This window comes from Patella vulgata, chromosome 5, assembly GCF_932274485.2.
Source record: "Patella vulgata chromosome 5, xgPatVulg1.2, whole genome shotgun sequence".
Taxonomy (NCBI): domain Eukaryota; kingdom Metazoa; phylum Mollusca; class Gastropoda; family Patellidae; genus Patella; species Patella vulgata.
The window spans coordinates 66,583,799-66,606,021 of record NC_065883.2 but is presented as its reverse complement, the minus strand read 5'-3'; the positions used below and the strand labels follow the sequence as shown (position 1 = coordinate 66,606,021).

General features: G+C 34.4%; 1 protein-coding gene across 8 annotated transcripts in view; it reads right to left on the bottom strand.

The window, feature by feature from the left end:
* Positions 1–22,223, bottom strand: part of LOC126820413 (papilin) — a 164,520-nt gene that overhangs the window by 64,202 nt on the left and 78,095 nt on the right. For 3 of the 8 annotated variants that reach the window (XM_050548326.2, XM_050548325.2, XM_050548327.2), the window contains exons 15-17: positions 11,116–11,289; positions 3,676–3,909; positions 2,399–2,593 (exon numbers count right to left, since the gene is read on the bottom strand). The exons of 1 other annotated variant lie outside the window; for it this stretch is intronic. In XM_050548326.2, coding sequence (XP_050404283.2) covers positions 2,399–2,593; positions 3,676–3,909; positions 11,116–11,289 — 603 coding nt within the window. Of the gene's footprint in view, positions 1–2,190; positions 2,594–3,675; positions 3,910–11,115; positions 11,673–22,223 lie in introns of those variants that run through there. 4 more of the 8 variants (XM_050548328.2, XM_050548330.2, XM_050548333.2 and 1 more) reach the window with 3 other exon arrangements.

The window sequence follows — 22,223 nt, the reverse complement described above, 5'->3', positions numbered from 1 at the left end:
ACACTGTGTATAAATTTAAAGTCAATCAGATATTAACTTTGGCCTCTAGAGCGTCCACAAGATTTTTTGAAGTGATCAAGGGCTATAACTCTGCAGTAATTATCGGAAATCGCTGAAAATCAATAGGCTTCTTCGTCTCATGACCACAAACACTGTGTATAAATTTAAAGTCAATCGGATATTAACTTTGGCCTCTAGAGCGTCCACAAGATTTTTTGAAGTGATCAAGGGCCATAAGTCTAACAGTTATTATCGGAAATAGCTGAAAATCAATAGGCTTCTTTGTCTCATGGCCTTAAACACTGTATATAAATTTAAAGTCAATCGGATATTAACTTTAGCCTCTAGAGCGTCCACAAGCAATTGTGCACGCCGGACGGACGCGACGACAATATACGACCACATTTCAATGTGGGCGTATAAAAATGTTGTTGTGTAAACACTGTGATAATTACAAGGGATGTAAGCACTGTGATACAAGATATGTAAACACTGTGATACAAGATATGTAAACACTGTGGTACACGTGTAAACACTGTGGTACAAGAGGTGTAAACACTGTGATACAGGTATAAATACTGTGGTGTAAACTGTAATGTAAACAGTATGTGATACAGGTGTTAACACTGTGATCAACTAATAAAGATTAAATCAAACTTATTTTAATTCTAATGACAAGCAAGCATGAAGCGCGTAGTACATAACATTTACACTATGGTTTTACTTTATACGAAAATACTGTTTTGTTATTCAAAACAATTTCTATAACCTACAAAAAATCTGTATTAAAAATCTACATACAGTTCAGTATCTTAATTTACAACATAAAACAAGCATGCTCTATGAATTATTTTACATCTAAAACAAGCTAACAATGTAAAACCTTGTTGGGATATAAGGATGAATGTTTCCACAAATGTAGCTAGGTTGTTTTACTTTACAAAGGGGTCGGAACGTTTAACCAGAATGTTAAATGATAATAAACTCATACAGACGATTATAGACTCCTCATCTCCAATAAATGGGCTGGGATGTTCAACCAGAAGATTATAGGTTCCTCATCCCAAATAAAGGAGTTGAGATATTCAACCAGAAGATTGAATATATCTCATCTCAAATAGAGGGGACATTCAACCATTCCAAATAAAAGGTTGTTCAACCAGAATATTATAGTCTTCTCATCTCAAATAAAGGGTTTGTGATTTTTAACCAGAAGATTAAATGATTATAAACTCATCTTAAATAATGGGTTGATATGTTAACCAAAAGATTATAGAGGGGTTGGGATGTTTAGCCAGAATAATGCTTGTAGAAAGCTCATCTTAAATAATAGGGTTGGGTTGTTTAACCAGAAGATTATAGACTCCTCGTCTCAAATAAAAGGGGTTGGGATCTTCAACCAGAAGAAATAATGATTATAGACAGTTCATCTTAAATAATAGGGTTAGGGTGTGCAAACAGAAGATTATAGACTCCTTAGCTCAATTAAAGGGGTTGGGATGTTCATCTAAGAAGAAATAATGATTGTAGACCGCTTATCTCAAATAATTAGGTTGGATGTTCAAACAGAAGATTATAGACTCCTTATCTCAAATAAAAGGGATTAGGATGTTCAACCAGAAGAAATAATGATTATAGACAGTTCATCTTAAATAATAGGGTTAGGGTGTGCAAACAGAAGATTATAGACTCCTTAGCTCAATTAAAGGGGTTGGGATGTTCATCTAAGAAGAAATAATGCTTGCAGACAGCTCATCTCAAATAAAGGAGCGGGGATGTTTAACCAGAAGATTGTAGACTCCTCATATCAAATAGCGGGGTTGGGATATTCAAGCTGAAGATTATAGACTACTCATCTCAATTAACGGGTTTGGGATGTGTAGCCAGAAGAAATAACGCTTGCAGACAGCTCATCTCAAATAAAGGAGCTGGGATGTTTAACCAGAAGATTGTAGACTCCTCATATCAAATAAAGGTAAGATTATAGACTCATCATCTCAGGATGTTAAACCTGGTTAGTGAGCCAGTGTCTTTCTCACTGAGTCAAAGTAGCTATTGTAAGGTGAAAGGCAACAACACTTTGATACAGTACAATATTATTCACACAACAACAATTGTTAGTCAAAATAAAATGGAAATATATTAGTTACTGAAATTATAATCTAGTTTTATTTCAACAAGGGATGTACTACATATTAATATAACTACGGAAGACACTATGACACTTCTACAGGATCTGTCAAAATCTGAAAGGAGCTTTAACCATTTGAAAAATATCAGATACTGAAATTTCAATCCAGTTTTATTACAAAGAGGGAAATACTACATATTAATTTCACTACATAAGGCATTACAACACTTCTACAAGATCTGGCAAAATCCTTATTGAGTTTTTTACCGCTTGGTGTTCTATATGTAATGATGTCGGTCATTGGACCATAACTGTAACGATTTCTAGCTTGTAGTCTAAAATAGTAGGTGGTATCTGGTTGTAAGTCAGATATAATTGTGGACAATCTGGTGCCGACAACAGCTTCTACAGACCAACTACCCATATCTGTCTGACTCTTAGTCGAATAATATATCACATAACCTAAAATCAGAGCAAAATAATCATTCATTTCGTTATTTTATTAAGCCTATAATCAAAGTTTTAAGTGAATTATGAGTTTAGTTTTTATTGTAAAATGTATATATTTATAATATGTTATATATTTTAATATATATATTTCATCTTCCTAGTCATAAATAAATGATATTATACACCATCCATTCTTTTATTTGTTCTTTTTTCAGGGCTTGGGAAATACAGAGGTGGGAACAAGTCACCGCACCTCGAGTTCAAGTTCAGTCCCAAGTCACTGACTTTAGTACCAAGTCGAGTCAAGTCCCAAGTCTTCACAAATCCTAAGTTTGTTCAAGTCGCTAGTTCATCAAATGAGTCAGCAATTCATGGTGAATAAGGTACGTTAGAGTTATGCCCCAAAGCTCTTTACGTTGCTAGTTGTCCCGACTGCCAAGTCCAAGTCGAGTCTTGAGTCGCAATGAACATTTCAAGTCTAGTCAGAAGTCAGGTCATTGATGCAAATAAGTCGTACAAGAGTCTGAGCTGCGGGACTCCAGTTCCCACCTCTGGTGAAATGTTATCCGTATAGAATGGAGAACACAAATGATTTTGGGGTTCACACATACAGTATTTGTTTAAATATCGGGTGGCATGTCCAAAGAGGCACTGTTGCAGGCCTAGGAATAACAATTTCAGATTTATCAACATAAAAATATATATTTTTTAAATATCTGACTGCAAGAGGGAGTCCAATGGGGGACTGTTGTAGGCCTGTGAAGAAAAACGTCTTTAGATGCACTAGACAAAATGAGAGATGCTATTAAAGAGCTGAGACCATTTAACTTTGTAGAAATATGTTACAAATATCAATAAAAAACAAAAATAAAAGACAACATGTGCTGGAATTGTTCCTGACAAAGCTTAATTCCAGGATTGACATTGTCTGTGACAGATGTTTTATTTCCGGACATGCCCTGTTGGCATACTGACAAGGTGCTGCAGTGTTATAAGCCACATATATGTTTTTTGTCTTTCTAAATAGATATTATTGCACCTGACAATTAAAAGGATGATGAAATTGATATACAATCAGAAATATACTAATTTACCTGTAATATTTCCATCAGATACGGCCGGTGCCTGCCAACTTAATACAACCGATTGTCGATTATCTCGACCCATAGCAAGAGTTATATTATGAGGGTACAACTCCTGTCTAGTGGTCTGCGATTCAGACCCTGTCTTCTCTGTTCTGTTCTGTGCCTGTGAATTCGGGTCTGGCGTCTGTGAACTGTTCGCATAACTCGAGTTTATTAGAGATGCGGCACGATTAGCCTTTAAAACTGGAACCAGAAAATGGAATCAAGCCCTTGAAATTGTTTTGGCGCATGCAGGATTTATTACTCCAATCAAAATCAACATGGTCAGACAAACAAGTTTTGTAAATTGCAATAATAAATTACACTAGTATGTTTCAGAAACAAAAACTTCAAATCAAAATGTTTTTTATATTCTTTAAAACCTTCTTACGAAGAAAGTATTTAGTTCTTTACAACCAGTCAATAAATCTACTTATTTTTTCATTGAATATTAAATTTCCACATTGGTACATGTGGACAAACTGATTTAATAAAGATCGTATTTTAATTCTAATTTTAATGACAAGCAAGCATAATCTATCTAGTATACAACACTTAAACTGCTTTGTTAATTATAATTAAAAACAATTTCTATATCCTAAAAAAAAATTAAAATTTTTAACCAACACAAAGTTCAATATTTAAATTTACAACATAAAAACAAGCATGCTCTATGAATTATTTTACATCCAAACGAAGCAAAGTATTAAAAAAAAAAATCTTGTTATGACATGAGGTTGAAATGAATATTTTCCACAAATATAGGTTATTTTACTTGAAGATTTTAATACTTTTGTTTTCAAAAAGTCAGATCAAGGGCAGAGTGTTGCTAGGTTATTCACAGTTTAATCCAGCTAATAAGAGAGAGAGAAATGGGGTTTAATGTCATTTTGGGACTAACATATGGTTCAATTTTATTCCAATAGTTTACTTGGTGCCCCCCCCCCCCCATTTTGTACTACAGACACAAAAGCATAAACCGTACGCCTTCTTGTTGCTGTGAATAAGCCAAACTCCAGATGATAGGACAAATTTAAACAGGGATTGTATTTTTGGAAAGCTTTGGATGAGGACTATTCAAATATGCTGCTAACTCTATCTTCATAAAAATGACCACGAGCCTGCAGTGGGAGCCTCTCACAATATTGGATTCAAAATCCTTCACAAATGACATTCATAAACTATAAACTTTATTCTTTACTGTTCCTGCCTCATAATCACAATATAAGCATATGTTTTCTTATTTACAAAATACTCTCAAAATATCTGGTCTTAAAGAGAAACTACATCATTTCGGGACTTAGATATGATTCAATTTCATTTCAATAATTCACATAGGGGTCTTTAGCAGTGGGCGGAAACTGGAGGACCCATTGAAAACCCACAAGGTGGGACAGGTGACCCTACTCCTTGCCATGTACAATCCTGAAATTGAAACCATGCCACTTGGCTCAATGACAGACCTTCTGGATCTAATGTGCTAACAAATATAAACCATTCGGCCATCCAACCCCCTTTCAAAAAGAAGATATTTGGTATGTATTTCAACTATATAATTATGATAACAGAATCCCTAAAGATCTGGACATGAAAGGCGTATTTATTACAATAACAGATAGAATCATCAACCATAACAAAAAACCATGTTTTATGTTAGAGAAGTGGACAAGTGATATATATATTATCATCACTTGTCTACAATCAACTATAACTAATCTATACAACAGAAAAACATGGATATATACCCTGCAGGCTATACACACTATATTTACATGGTAACATGTTAATACCCTGCATGTTATACATGTTTACATGGCAACATGTTTTTACCCTGCACTTATACATGTTATAAGGCAACAAAACCAGAGAGAGAGAGAGAGAGTGGGATGAGGTTTAATGTCTACTTGACACAAACTTGGTCACTTTGGGACTAACATATGGTTCAATTTTATTTCAACAATTCGCGTGCACGTAGGGGTCTTTAGCAGTGGGAGGAAACCGGACGATCCGGAGAAAACGCACAAGGTTGGACAGGCAACCCTACTCATTGTCACGTACAACCAGGTAATCAAAACCACGCCAGTAATTGACTCGATGACAGACCGTTTGATACAGCAAGCGCTAACCATTCGGCCATCCAAAACCCTGCAACAAAAGCATGTACGTAAACTATTTCACAGCGGTAATAATGAAAGCCTATATTTAAAACTGCATAACCTGACCTTTAAAGCCACGGCCAGTATATTATAGTTATAGTATTTCTACAGATGTTAGGTCTGGGAAATATTCCGTTAAAATAACTGTAGAAATAGGATTGTCGAGACAAAAGTGCGGTGGGTGGGTGGGAACACGAAAATGGTATAAAAGGGCCCAATATTTATTTATTATACGCCTATACTATTTTATGTATCTTTTCACATTAAATGGAAAATATATCTTTATCAATATTTACTTCAAACATCTTTATTTTTTTTTCTTAATAATTTAAAGAATTGTTATAGAATTTAATTTGTCAAAGAAAAAAAGTTAATATTGAGAGCTAACTAACTCGCTATGATGTCATCCCTCTCAGTGACAAGTGAACATTTACTACTGATACAGTTTGGCTTGGTTTGTGTACTGGTACATATTGACCACCACAGTCAGTAGTCTACCATGAAAAAAAATTAGAACGAAATGATATTTTTCTCATTGAGTTTTGTAGTTTATTTTCAAAAATTCCCCAAACTCTGGCTCCCAAAACCACTACAGATCACCAGGTCTCTGTAACACTCCGGCCCCAGTTGCCCTTATCCCCTAAATTTCAATCATGGGGCATGGGGCAGCCCTTTTGTACCCACCAATCCCCAATAGACAAATATATGCAGATTATTTTACATTTGTCTAATTAGCATGCTTTAATAAAATGGCCTAAAACACACCAAGAAAGTTCCTTGGGATGTTCAGTTGTTGCTCCGACTTGTCAGTGGTGCAAATAGGAGGGCCTGACAAGGACAGCTGTGTAGTCATTTGGATGGGATGAACGATGGAGGTCCCATGTACACATTGGCATGCACATAAAGGAACCCTTGGCAGTTGGAATTTGATATAAAAGCAGCCGACAGCGCTGCTGTCCAGGCAAAATTTCTCTCATAGTTCACTGTATGGGAGTCTTCATAAGGCCAGTCGAAGCAGAACAGTCGGCTGTTAAACCTCATTTCATTTCAACCTAAAACACAGTTTGAACCATGAAACTAGGAGTTTTTCTGTCTGGCCTTAATATACATGTTGATGGGTAAAGATAAGAAAATTTACTCTGTCAGCAAGTTTGATAGTAGATGCATAAAGATGGCTAAAGAAAATAAAACTGGTGTACAACTAGCAATAAAATTATCTACATAGTACTTACAATTGATAGACATACTCTTGATAATATCTTAAAATGGCTAAATCTTTTTCATGTGGGTATGAACAAAAAATAATTCTGATTTCATTGGATTTTATAAGTTAATTTGTTTTGTGGAATGTCAGTCCGTCTTTGTTAAGAAATTAATGTCTATTGATGTTGCGATTTACTGTATTTTAAAATAGAGACAAGTGAGTTTAACCGGGGAAAATGAAATACTTATGTTTTTAAGATGCATTCTTATTATAGTTTCATATTTGTTTTTTCAACCCATTATTTTGACTTCGGATATCAGTATTCATCTTTGTTTATAACAAATTGTGCCATCCACTGTCAACACAAGAAGGCAAAAATTAAAGTAGAATTACAAATAGTCAAATTCCTGTTAATCATTTTCCATCACTTTATTGGGAGAGAGAAATGGGGTTTAATGTCCACTCAACATAAACTATGTCATTTCGGGACTAATATATGGTTCAATTTTATTTCAATAAATCGCTTGCGTGTAGTGGGAAAAAACTGGAGAAAACCCTCAAGATTGGAGAGGCAACCCTGCTCCTTGTAACATACAAGTTGGGAATGGAAACCACGTCCCTTGACTCAATGACAGACCTTATGATCTAAATCCCATGTGTTAGATCATTCGACCACCCAAACCTAACATCACTAATTAAAATACGATCAACCCAATATAATACTTTATTTTGACATAAATCAAAGAAAGTTAGCTTCTTTCAAGTCCTTTTTTTAATAACAATATTCTATCTCATTTGAAATTGGATTGAGGAACAGGCTAATAAGTCCTTCGATTCATTTATTTTTATCCGTTATACTTCATTCTACCTGAGCCTAAAGTACATCAAGTTATCACTTTTAGATGATTTTATATTTTATGTTATATTTTTAGCATGATATTAAATGTACGAAGTTATCACTTTTAAAACTTTCTTATCTTAAATAAAATAAGTTTCACATGAACACCTACTGATATGCTAAATACAGTAAATTATTACTTGGTGAAATTTGAATGCAGCTCAAACTTTGCTAGTTCTTTTAAAACATGATCATTATACTTCCAATAGAGAGAGAGAGAGAAATGGGTTTAACGTCCACTCGACACAAACTAGGTCATTTTGGGACTGACATATGGTTTAATTTTATTTCAATAATTCGCTTGCACGTAGGGGTCTTTAGCAGTGGGAGGAAACCGGAGGACCCGGAGAAAACCCACGAGGTTGGACAGGCGACCCTACTCCTTGTCACGTACAACCGGGGATTTGAAACCACGCCAGTCGACTCAATGACAGACTTTATGATACAGCACGCACACGCTAACCATTCAGCCACCCAACCCCCTACTTCCAATAGAAAAAGAAAGTTCTAATGAGTAAAACAAAAACACTGGCTATAGTGGCTATGTGTAAAATACATATTTTGCTTTAATAAAATCAATCTTAATGTCTAGGCACGGTTTTGAGAGTGTGAAATATTTTCATCAGAGGAAAATATTTGTGGCAAGTTTATTTACAATTCTTGTATCATTTTAAAGGATTCTCTTATAATATGAAATGAATTTGGATGAAATATTCATGATTACGTACATGTTAAAGGTGATTTATACATGATTTGGGTGAAATATATATGACTTGGGTGAAATATACATGATTGAATAGAAATATGAATGATTTGAGTGAAATATACATGATTTCTGTGAACTATACATGATTTGGGTGAAAAATACATGATTTCTGTGAAATATACATGATTTGGGAGAAATATACACGATTTCTGTGAAATATACACAATTTCTGTGAAATCTACACAATTTCTGTGAAATCTACATGATTTATGTGAAATATTTATGAATCGGGTGAAGTGAAATATACACGATATGGATGAAGTGAATATACATGATTTTGATGAATTGAAATATACATGATTGAAGTTAAATATACATGATTTTGATGAAGTGAACTATATATGATTTTGATGAAGTTAAATATACATGATTTTGATGAAGTGAAATATACACGATATGGGTGAACTGAAATATACTTGATTTCGATGAAGTGAACTATACATGATTTTGATGAAGTGAACTGTACATGATTGAAGTGAAAATATACATGATTTTGATGAAGTGAAATATACATGATTGAGTTAATGACTAAAACAAGCTGCAAAACAAATAATTAACAGATCATCAACAACAACAAAAAAATGTCTATAAATAATAAATCTATGTTTAATATGCAAAAATGTAGTGGGGAATTTACTAAGAACCGGGGCTCTGTCCAAAAACTTAACAGAATAATTTGGGGGCCTGACACACCATTGTTAATATGTCTAAATGGGATGCCAGGACCTTCTTTGTACCTACTCTAACTATTGGTAGTTTATGTATGTAAAACTCAAATCAAATGAAAATAATCTCAATAACTACCATATGATAAATAAATATATAAATATTTCCATCACTAGGACCACAGCAATTTATCCTTTAGTTCTTCAGAGTCTTGATAAATAAATACCCACTCCTGTCATGTGATCAATGTTACGTTTAAAATTTATAAAATTTTTGAACTAAATTTTTTTGAGAAGAGCAACTAAGTAGGCAGTCCTTCACGTTTAAGGGGAGCTTTTGCTCCTGCTCCTCTCGACGCACGTCGGCTTTCCTTCGAAGGAGTCATTAAAGACTCCTGCAAATTAGCTAAATCGCTCTCCTAAATATTGAGATTAATAAACTACTTTCAGTTTTTGTTAACTTTTAAACTGCATATATTCAAGGTATCAGGAGCTTTTTATGGCTCCCACACAATTTAATAAACATGAAGGACTGAGTAGGCTACTTTTTGTTTTGAAATTAATTTCTCTTCTGAAATAGGAAATAAGTAATTGGAGTTACTGAAGAACAAGAATCCAAACTGATGTGACCTAAAAGCAAATTTTAAACTAATCACTATTCACTGTAGTAGGCCTAACCATATTTTATAAATTTAAAGTCAAGAAACTGAAAGCCAAATAAAAAAGCCAAGATATTATAGTACTATTCTATGCCCAAGTATGTGAGAAGCTTCCCTTAAATTAAGAGCTTGTTCCCCCTTTCAAGAGACAAACACTTAAGTGATCTGATAAAATATGTGTATGCAGTGATAAAAGGTGATACATGGTAAGAGTTACTGCCCCTATTTTAATACAAGCAAGCTATAAACTACAATATCTACTGGTACCAAGCTCCCTGATATAAAAAAAAAACACACAAGCAAGATTCGGTATGTTAATATAGCAGAGTTTTTACAACAATAACTTTTCAAATTACACAGCAAAATACCAGGCTGGCATGGGCCACTTCACTCATGTACAAAAGAGACTTGACTATCATGATCTGCATGTACAGGCTTGGGTATAGGGTATGACTTATGATCATCAAGTCTCATCAAGAGAGGGTGAGAGCAAGAGATGAGGGGGGGGGGAGGATATCTAAATCCCACAGTAAGTGTTGCCCCAACAAATACAGTGAGCTAATAATTTGAGAAAAGCCTATATAGAACCCTTAATTTTAGAAATATCTGTGAACCCCCTTAGCACAAATGCGAGATTAATGTTCAAATACAATTATATCCCAATTATATCTCAAAGTTAATACTAAGGTTTTAAAAGGGGGATGGGGGGGGGGCTTATCTTTCAGAGAGAGAATGTTCAGAGAATGCTTTTTGCCCTTTTCTATCATTGGCCAAGTGCTTATGTGAAATGAATGGAGTTGTAATTTGGGCAAGTCCAAATAATTCAGTGATTGGAGGGATCGGAAGAGATGCCACAGCCTTTTTAAGTAAGAAGTTATTTTACACAAGTCAGCTAAAATTAAACAAACATTTAATATCCGAGCAGCAGTTTTAAAAACAGCAATGTATTGTTTAAAGCTATGTTATATAAGTGAGCAAGACCAACTACCTACAGTTAGAGAAGAAGTCAACTACGCCTAGGTGAACAAGCAACAAGGCAATACTACAGTTATCTTCTCCTACCTGTCTCTGTGTGTCGACACGCCTCTTTACATTCATCGATCGTAGCAAAACGGTTATCGTTGCCACCACAACCACCATACCAGAAGGGTGAACAGGAGATGGACTTGGTATCGAAATAATAAAACAATGTAAAGTTTCCACACTTTCCTCGACTCTTCTCGAGGCTACATCTTTCTGAAATATCCAACTTTGCTTTACTAGATCCACTATCAGTAATCTTTATCGAAGAATCCCGACGAACACAATTTTTAATACATTCAATACGGGAGGCGAACCTGTTTTCATTGCCTCCGCAACCTCCATACCAAAATCTCCGACAATTTCCCTGCTTGTGGTCGTAAAACCAATTTACAGTCAAATTTTGATTACGACAGGTACCGAAATCAGATGGGAGCTGACAGGATGCCAGTGTAAAAATGACGGGCATTAAGTCGGCCGCCATTTTTATAAAATTTATTTAAAATAATTATTTCACCAACGCCAACAATTTTTTAAATGTAATCCAAAATGTCTAATTATATAAAATTTTAGCTATTAAATGTTTTTTAGTATAAAAAATTAAAAATAATCCACGTAATACACCTCATAGAAGAAAACACAATTTTTTTTTTTTTTTTTTCAAAATATAAAACCACTAAACAAAAATTAAAAACTGTATCACTTTGATCTGGCACAAAAAAACACAATACTGTCTGATGAGTAAAAAATATGACACACAACTTTTAAAATCTCCAAAACATATCCAAAATAATTTGCTGATATCCAAGAAATCTAAAAGTCAGGACCACACATTGCTGTTTTACTGTCGGACACAAGAGTTATGTCCAGCTGTACAAACTGAGAAGCGTTGAGTGAGTGAGTATAGTAACTGATATTGAGCCCACTGGCCTACCTGTCTTGATATCTCAAGGCTAGCTAGCTCTGTGGGCCGGCTTGCTGATATCTTAAACGTCAGGTATCCACCAAGTTAACTCTTAGTGTAAAGTGAGTAAGTCTTTTAACGGTTTGTCTAGCCAGGAGACCAGTGGTGGGCCGTTTGATTACTCCTGATAGACTTATTTACAATACAGCTAAACACTGCTACACACACAATTCTCAAGTAGAATACATTGACTCCCTCCTAACATAAACTCTCTCTCATTTAAAACAGACTCTCATATCTTTACTTATTGAGGGGAAAACATGGAGAAATAACTGATATAGATAACAAAGTTACTTACAAAATCTGATTCAGATTTTAATTCAAAAGACACTTGAGACGTTGAGCTGATATATTGTCTTGTCAAGAGGACTTTAAATAAACAGATGAGATTTTTAGTAAACATGCTAATTCATATTTTAAAGTTATTGTCACCCTCCCTGCATGGATCTGTACACTTTCTAATAAGGTATCCGTTTTTTCTTCGTCAATTGAAAACCATACTGCATATATATCAATACAGGTAAAAATTGACTCATGAGAGAAAGAGCGAGAGTATGGTTCTTATTTGATTAATTCGCATACAGCAGAAAACCCACAAGATTGGGCTGGCGATTTTACTTCTTGGTAACGAAACCACACCACTGCACTCAATGACAGACCATGTGATCTAAAGTGTGTGCTGTATTTCCATACTAGATGCCATTGAAGCAACCTTCCTGATATAATAAATGGAATGAAATGGGGTTTAACCTTCTACTGTTCTGCTCTGACCGAGCTAATGAAGACAGGCATATGCCATACTGTGTGCTATGAGGGAAGGGAAATTTTGCAGAGACAGCGACACTAATGCCTAGTCTTATATCAAATTCCAACTGCCAGGGGATCTTTTATATACACGCCAATGTGTACACAGACTTTGGTTTTGTGTCCCATCTGAACAACTAGACAGCTATCCTTGTCAGGCTCTCTGGCCTGCAACACTGACAAGGGGAAACCACATTATAAAATCTGCAAAAGAGAGAGAGAGAGAGAGAGATGGGGTTTAATGATTACTTGGAACAAATTACTTGGAACTAGATTACTATGGAACTAACATAGGGTTCAATTATATTTCAATAATGCACTTGCATGTGGAGCAAACTGGAGAAAACTAGAGTAGATTTTATGTGCATTAAACCATGAAAGATTGGACATTGCTCAAAAAAAAAGCAGAGATGATCAGTAGCTTTAAGTTCTGTGTATAATTAGTATTCATCATATATTTTATTCATTTTAAAATCTAGTTATGGGTTGATCTGGTAAATTTGTCCACCTGCCAAATTATGAGCTACAAGCTAGTGTCTGGCTCAGCATGTAATATTAACTCTGGAGTAGAGTTTCAGTTTTACACATGAATATACGATACACACAAAATAGTGCATGAAAATATTGTTTGCATGATATCAAATGTGATTAACAAGTTTAACTGTGAATATATTACACATCTACTACATAAAAATATCGCTTGCACAATATTAATATGATTGTAAATGTGGATATATTACCTATATACTGCATGAAAATATTGCTTATATGATATTAACATGATTGTCAATGACTACAGATTGTACTCATTTAATATGCTCTTGAGGTCATAAAGCATGTAATCTATGTAAGTCATGGGTTCAACCCCGGGTTAGTATGTGACAAAGAGTAGGGATGTCTGGTGATCTGGTTACACCCCATTTCCAAAGACTAAACAGGATATGGTAGAAACAAGGTAGCACCACCTATAATATTTGCAAAAAATCTTTTGATGGGCCTCTTTCTTATCCGATTGCTAGGATTTATCTGTGCGAAAAACATAATTCACTTACATGCAGATGTCTTTAGCAAACGGGAGGACCCAGAGAAAACCCACAAGGTAGGACAGGTGACCATACTCCTTGTCAAACACTAGCAGGGAATCAAAACCATGCTACTTGACTCTATGACAGAACTTATGATCCAACACATACACGTTAACCACCAAAACCCTCGCCCAGATTTATCTTGATTTCTTTTTCTTAACCGTCACATAACCAGTTTAAAATCTGATACTGTTCGATAAATGCAAATGACCATCAGTAGAACAAAATTTGACTATAACAATGATAAAATTGATAAATTGAACCAATTAATTAATACTCAACAACCAGAAGATTTTGTATTTTCTTGTTAAAAGCTACATGCAGTATGTTATTGTTCAAGGGCCATTACTTGATATTGGGAAGTGACCCCTATTCTAAGGACATCAATATTTATTTCAAGGGTCAATGACTTCTATCTAGGGGTTAATATTTAAGAGAATTTATTTGACACCTATTTTACAAACCCCTTTCATCCTACACCAGGATCATTGAGTCAGGCTCCGATTACAATGATATTTAGAATATTCTCTATCCAATGTTACAACTGATGATAAAATTTGGAAGAATCAAATGAACTTTAGGAATTTGTGTCCTGTTAAAATGTTGAAAAAGAGGAGTCAAATTAACAATATTCTGTGTCAAGTTAAAAGGTTGAAACTGATAAAATTAGGAAATGTTAATTAATGATCTCTAGGAATTTGTGCCATTATCAGATTACAGGTATATACAAGGTTTTAATGATCATGAATAACTTTAATTGGTTCAAGGTAATTATCATCTGGGAAGTTGTAAAAAGTTAGAAATGAGATAGAGAGAGAGAAAGAGAGAGAAATGGGGTTTAACGTCCACTCAACACAAACTAGGTCATTTCGGGACTAACATATGGTTTAATTTTATTCCAATGATTCGCTTGCGCGTAGGGGTCTTCAGCAGTGGGAGGAAACCGGAAGACCCGGAGAAAACCCACAAGGTTGGACAGGCAACCCTACTCCTTGTCACGTACAACCAGTTGACTCAATGACAGGCTTTATGATACAGTGCGTACGTGCTAACCATTTGGCCATCCAACCCCCCAAAGTTAGAAATAAAATAAAAGAACAAAAAATATATTTCCAACTTGAAATTATTAATTTTACTGTTGAAAATTGAGGAAGTTCAAACATCATCTATTGTACATTTATAGGCATTTAAGATATCTGGTTTGATAGGGAGGTTGAAAAGGGGCTCATATTAAACATTTTCATGAATATTATAATCATTATTATTTCATAAATGTAAATTTATTTTAAGAGTCAAAAATGTTTCATTCGATCTCTTTTGATACTTGTGAATTAAAGATTGTTTATAGTAAATATTTCACAATTTGATCCTACAATGTGTATTTAATTTGGGTATTTTATTTTGCAGCAGTTGTGTGCTATGAAAGTGTACAATATAAATAATAATAATAATAATAATATCAAACACTGTGTATACATTAGAGAATAGACAAATCACAACTTTCTACCAATCTGGAAGAATAATCAACTTGTTTATCGTCCTAAAAATCTGTCTTCTCACGAACCAAACGGCTGTGTGCAACCAACGTTGTTTCAAATATGCATCTATCTTTACATGTATGTACATTCACTGACATATGATCTCCGAGACCCCGCTAGCGTTTCTAACTACGATACTCCCGCCAGCCAGCGTTTCTAACCATCCCTAATATGTAAATGTATATAACTACCGGTCTCTGTTCACTGACACATGTTTGTGATTTAAGTGCAAATTCTTTTTTTTTTAAAAATTTAAATTAACAGATTCTTTAAGACTTCTGTGAGAATAAAGGTTTGGGATTTAAAGAAAGATAAAATGGAACTGTCTCCACCCTGCTCCGCCCACATCTTCAAGGATGTCTGTTAACACAAGATCAATTGCTGTTAAATGAAGGAAATGAAATTTAATCTCCTACTTTTCTGTATATGCTGTACAGTGTGCAATGAGGAAAATTTTGACTGGACAAAAATTAAATTCCAACTACCAAGGGTTCTTTTACGTGCAGGCCATAGTTTTTCATCCTGACCAAGAAATAATTGTAATTAATTTCATATATCATAAAGTCCTTAGATCTAATTATTGAAAATTAATGGAGCGAAACTCCAGGAAAGAGTTGGGATGTCTGTTATAAGACAGTGTCAATTGCAGTTAAAAGAGATCCTCCCTATCTTTTGCTAGAATATAGAAATATGTGGACCATCTATTTCAGATGAAACAACTGTGCCGCCTAAACAATTTGTAGCAATTAGTCTAGTGGTAGAAAGTAGAAGGGTGTTACACCATCCCTGTCTATAGCTGGGGAGCTGGGAGCACCTTTTACTATGAGATGGATTATAAAGTTTAGAGACATGTTGTAGAGTATTTAGAACATGTGTTAGATATACCTCTGTATACCATAGAGAGATATATATCATACCTGGTATACACCAGTAAAATAAATATATCATTACTTACATACCAAACTTTATTACTTGCATTATTAATATCATTCATCCTCTAATTATCTCTCACTCATTTATTCATCTTTTATTTTATCATTAATTATCTGACACTCATTTATTCCTTCACTGTTTTGCTTGTTCAATAATTCATTCATTCTTCTATTTCAATCCTTCCTTCAATATTTATACCATTTGTCTTCCAAAATAATCTCTAGCTACTTTATTTATTCCTTTAATTGTTAATTAATTATATGATTCTTTCATTCATCTTTTACTCATTCATTCTTCATTTTTCATTCTATTCATTCTTTCACTAATTCAATGATCAATTAATAACATATTTTGCCTTATTCTTTCATTCATCTATCACTCATTCATTCACTAATGAGATAATTTGCATTATTCTTTCATTCATCTCTTACTGATATTTTTCACTTATTCATTTATTCTTCCACTTATTCATTCTTAATTCTTTCAATCATTACTTTTTTCACTTGATAATTTCTTTAATTTTATACCAAAAAAAAGCAAAAACATGGAGACCCAGTATAGGCAGTGATTTACTAACCCGGAAGTCCTAGCTTCCATTCCTCAGGATTCTTTAAACCTGGTTTCCTGTTGTCAGTGGTTTAGGATGGAGGGTCTGACAAGGAACAGTCTCTGTTCCTTGAAATAGAACAAAAAAATCCCCTAAAACAAGGTCCTGTGTATAGGATGGTGCGCAGGTAAAAGAACCCTTGACAGTTGGAATAAGAAGAATAGTACGCAAAAACGATGCTGCCTGGGCAAATTGTCGCTAAAAGCGTACTACATGGTGTATGCCCGTCTTCATTAGCCAGTTAGGAATCTAAACCCCATTTTATTTCATTTCATGTCATAAAGCTGGCTGGCCACAAATCAACTGCCCTATTAATGTTACAGTGTAGACATTAAAATAATGATAATGGTTACAATGTATGAAGGAAATATGTGGAGATAATTTAATGTAAATAATAGTATACTGTACATCTGAAGTCAGGAGAAAAATTAAAATTAATTATTTAATTAACAAGAACAACAACTATATAGATTTAGATGAAGATTAACTGACCTGAAACTCATGTTAAAGGAGACCTATCTTCGTTATATATATATAAAGGAGCTCAGTGTTATGAAATGAAATGAAATCGGCTTCAACATCCTACTTTTCTGCCCCCCCCCCCCCAGTCACCCTTGCTCCCCTCCCTCCCACCACCTCAAAGTCCAGATTAATTGGAGTGGGGTACTGGGCCTGACTAGAATTGTGTGGTCCCTAATGTGACGAAATTCATATCCTTTTGAAGGCTGAGGGATAGCTAGATTAATCTTGAATTTTTTCTCTTTTTGCCATGAACCCCAGGGCTCCCTAAGCTGGGTCTTGCCCCCCCCCCCCGCTCTTACATAATGCATCTTTAATATTCTTAATTACATAATAATAACTGTCTTTACACCTGCTTGTTTTCAGTCTTTGAATTTGCTTAATTATAGAAGACTTAATTTGCATTGTGGTGCAGTTGGTTTTAATTTTGGCAGCAATAACTGTCTTTCCACAGCTGTAATATATATCATCCTTCAAGAAATATGTGAGCCTCTTAGTAGATAAGATTTCTATAATTTCTAACTAATTGGTAGTAGGACTTTAAAATGATGTAAACTGGGATTAAAAGGTCAATAAGTACAAAATGTCAGTATTGATGATGTCAGCAGATAAAATCTTACTACATATATACTAAATGTGGTGGGTGTTTATTAAACTTGGTACAAATTATATCCTATATTTATCTTCCAATTTATTTATTAGATTATAAGAATCACTGAAATATTTATCAAACTTATAAAATCTCGAAGATGAAATCCCCAACTTCTCCCATCCAAACCCAAGCTTTTAGTAATCATTAAAGATCTCAACATAATTGTAAGAGCAGAGGGAGCACACCACACACAATCAAACAATTACACAGGGCAAACCTTGGGACATTGCTACAAATAAACAACATCTAAATATCAAATCAAGTGAATTTTCATTTTGAGAGAAGTCTGTACAGTCTGGACTGTAACGATACAGACTTCTCTCAAAATGAAAATATTTATTAAAGAGGTCCAGATGGATTCCAGTTGGATTTCAGCGTTAGCCGAGAAAGTTCCCCCTTGATTGTCCAATCTCATTTTCCAATGTCAGTTAAGCAGGAAGGATGGGATACCAAAAAAACCCCAACCTACAAGGTCTTATGTATACCATTGGCAACACATTAAAGACCCCTTAGCAGTTGGAAATATAAATAAGCGAGAACTGGGTAGCACCACTGTCCGGGCAAATTCACTCATAGAACATGAAATGATGTATGCCCATTTTTAATAGCTCTATGGGTCCAGTAAATACCTATAAAACCTATATCAGTTCATATCAATTCTAAACCAACACTTTTTCTTGTATTTTGTGACTTAAATTTTGTTATTTTCAAGTAAGTAAATATTTAGTGGGAAAGAGTAAAATAAATATAAGTGAATAAAATCTAAGATGAAAGAGATGATATTAATATGACTATAGATATATGATATATCATGAACAATATCAACTATTATATTCTACATTTATTTATCATTAAACTATACCCTATTATACTACTGTCCCTGTTGGCCTAAATATCGATTTCTAATTATAGAAAAGGGATGTTTTATCTCCCTATATAATACAACATAATAAATGGTCATATTAAAGATATTGTGAAAGTTGAATCTCTATTAGAAGGAGGGGGGGGGGGCGAATGGTTAGTGCGTGCACGCTGCATCATAAGGTCTGTCATTGAGTCAAATGGCATGGTTTTGATTCCTCAACTGTACGTGACAAGGGTTTGAACCATATGTTAGTTCCGAAATGAACTAGTCTAACCACCATTCTGTGCACTGCTGCAACAGACCGTTTCAATGGCCAATCCCTCACATCAACCAGAACGTGGGTTATATAACAACTCTTCCAGATCCTAGTGTAGTAAAGACAAGTAAAATGAAATTTTGATATTATTTGAATATTAGTTGAATTCTATCCACATACACCCAGGACAGTGGGATGTTAAAGATACATTATGTAAGATTTAGATAAAGAGCTGACCGTTCTTACTATAATAGCTCAAAAATAGATAAAGTAAAATGAAAATATTGCAAATTTCATTCAAATTACTTCATTCTGAGCCAAGTTATCACTTTGAAAAGATGTGGGCGTAGTGGTAGGCTAACCAGGGCACTAGTATATTCAAGACTTAGCCTCACTTTCCCATTTTTAAATTAAATTTTAAAATGCTGATCCGTTCTAATATAGTTAAAATCTTGAGTATCCGTGGCCATCGAGAGTTGATTATGGTCTTGTCATGTTAATAAAAGTCTAATTTATAGTTTATTAACATTTCAGACCTAAATAAAGACCTGCAATAGGCAGATTTAGCTCTTGCATAATGTATGTTTAAACCTCATTTTATTTCATTTCTATCCATATACACATTTAGTGTACCATCAATACTAATTGGCAATGTTCTATAAAATTTGGTTCATAAAATTATATATATCAAGATAAGATAATTGCTTGTAATACGGGGATTCAATTTTCCATTCATCGAATTCATCTCAAGTCAAGACATTAAATTAGGGGTCAAATAAGGTCATTGTATGATTCAAGGCATAAATATTTGTTTATGAATGGAAAGCCTCTGATTTAAATTAAGTCTTTTCAGATTCACACCAACATTTTTACCGGTTGCGCTATAACAAAACAAGATTGTTAATCGTTTTGTTGAAATTTTTCCACTTTTTTTATATCAATGTAAGACTTCAAAAATAGACGGAATGCGTGTGCAGAATTCTTCTACGGTACCAAGACCAACACCTGCACTTTCGCCACTAAGTTTAAAAGTGTTGAAGTTGAAACCGCTTGTGTGTCATTCTCTTGATATCGAGTATTAATCTCACCGATAATTGAATTGGTGATTGCTTGTCAATCTTTTATAGTTTAACACCCACTGATTGAAGGCGATGTTAATTTAATGCTTATCGTGTGACGGGACCGCTGATTGATGTCGTAATTCGTAATATTCAGGATACAGACTATCCAAAACGTTTTTGGTTGATAAAATAAGGAAAAATATTGGGACATGATAATGATGACGGATTTCACAGAATGCCATAGAATTCAGAGTCCACTGTATGAAGGTTAGAATGGAGTTGTTTTCTTGCATTCTATGATGGAAAATTGTGTATCAAGATTCTACATAAAGTTTCCACTGCAATAGTTATATAAATATAGAGTAATGGGATTAACAACATAAACTAGTTCATTTCAGGACTAACATATGGTTCAATTTTTTTTCAATAATTCGCTTGCACATATGGGTGTTCAGCAGTGGGAGGAAACCGGAGGACACAGAGAAAACCTACGAGGTCGGACAGGCTACCCTAATCGAGGTCGGACAGGCTACCCTAATCGATACTACTCCACTTGACTCAATGCACTTGATAAACCATTTGGCCAACCAAGTAACACAACCAAGCTGCAATAGTTATAGTTTGAGTGTGATTTTCTCAGTTTTGCTGGATTTGTATAAAATACTGATGATGAATAAAAATATAGAAATTTTAAAATATTTAGGAGCTTTTGTATACAATTCGTTCATGTCTTTGTAAAGTTGTGTATCTTTGTATAATTTATGTCCATGTATGTATACTTTGTTTGTTTCATGTATATTTCTATTACTTTTATTTGCATATGCACATAACCTTGTAAGGTTTTTTATGCAATAAAGTTTCTTCTTCTTCATATAGAAGGGAAATGTTTCGTAAATTGTTTCAATGGCATTTGGTAATTGAACTGGAATATGCAGGTCACAATTCTATGGAATACAATTACCACTTATTACTGAGCGATGTTTCGACTAACGTTGCGATAATGACAAGAGAAGCCTAGTCGAAACGTCTCTCAGTAATAAGCAGTAATTGTATTCCATAGAATTGTGACCTATAAAAATGTTTCGGAATAAAAAATATATCCAAAACCTCAAGTCCATAATATTACATAAATGATGTATATAAATATTATAGTAATAATTTACACTATAGATATCACACAGGTAAAATTCTTTACTTAATTTACCTATTTAGTATCAAATTTCTACATTAAAATAAACAGACAACTGATTAATGAAAGAACACGAAGAAGGTCTATTTATCCTTTACAGACCTGGCCCTAGTGACTTTAAAATATGAAGATTTGGAGTGGACTCCCAGGGGGGTTCACAAATTGTTTCATGTTTGTTAAACTGTGCGTAAAAGAAGCTTTTACTTGGTTGAACTGGGATTTCATTCAACACAGTTTTTAGGGTTTAAGGATGAATTAGATCAATGTCCCGATTTGCTATTTATAGTCTGCATATTTTATAATGAAATGAAGTGTTAAAGTTTAACAACCTACTTATCTCTGCACTAACTGGACTATATTAGACGGGCATACGCCATGCAATGTGCTATGAGGAAAATTTTGCTCAGACAGTGGTGCTATGGTCTACCCTTACTCTGAATTATAACTGTCAAGGGTTCTTTTATGTGCACATCAATGAGTACATGGGACCTCAGTTTTTTTCCTGATCCAAACAACTATAAGCTGTCCCTTGGCAGGCCATCTGTCCTGTACAACTGATAGGAGGGAACCACAGCGGAAAATCCAGATAAACTTCCGCGGCCAATGCAGAGATCGAACACGAGACCTCCAGGTTAGCGAGCCAACGTCCTACTCACTGAGCCAGTATTATTTATGAA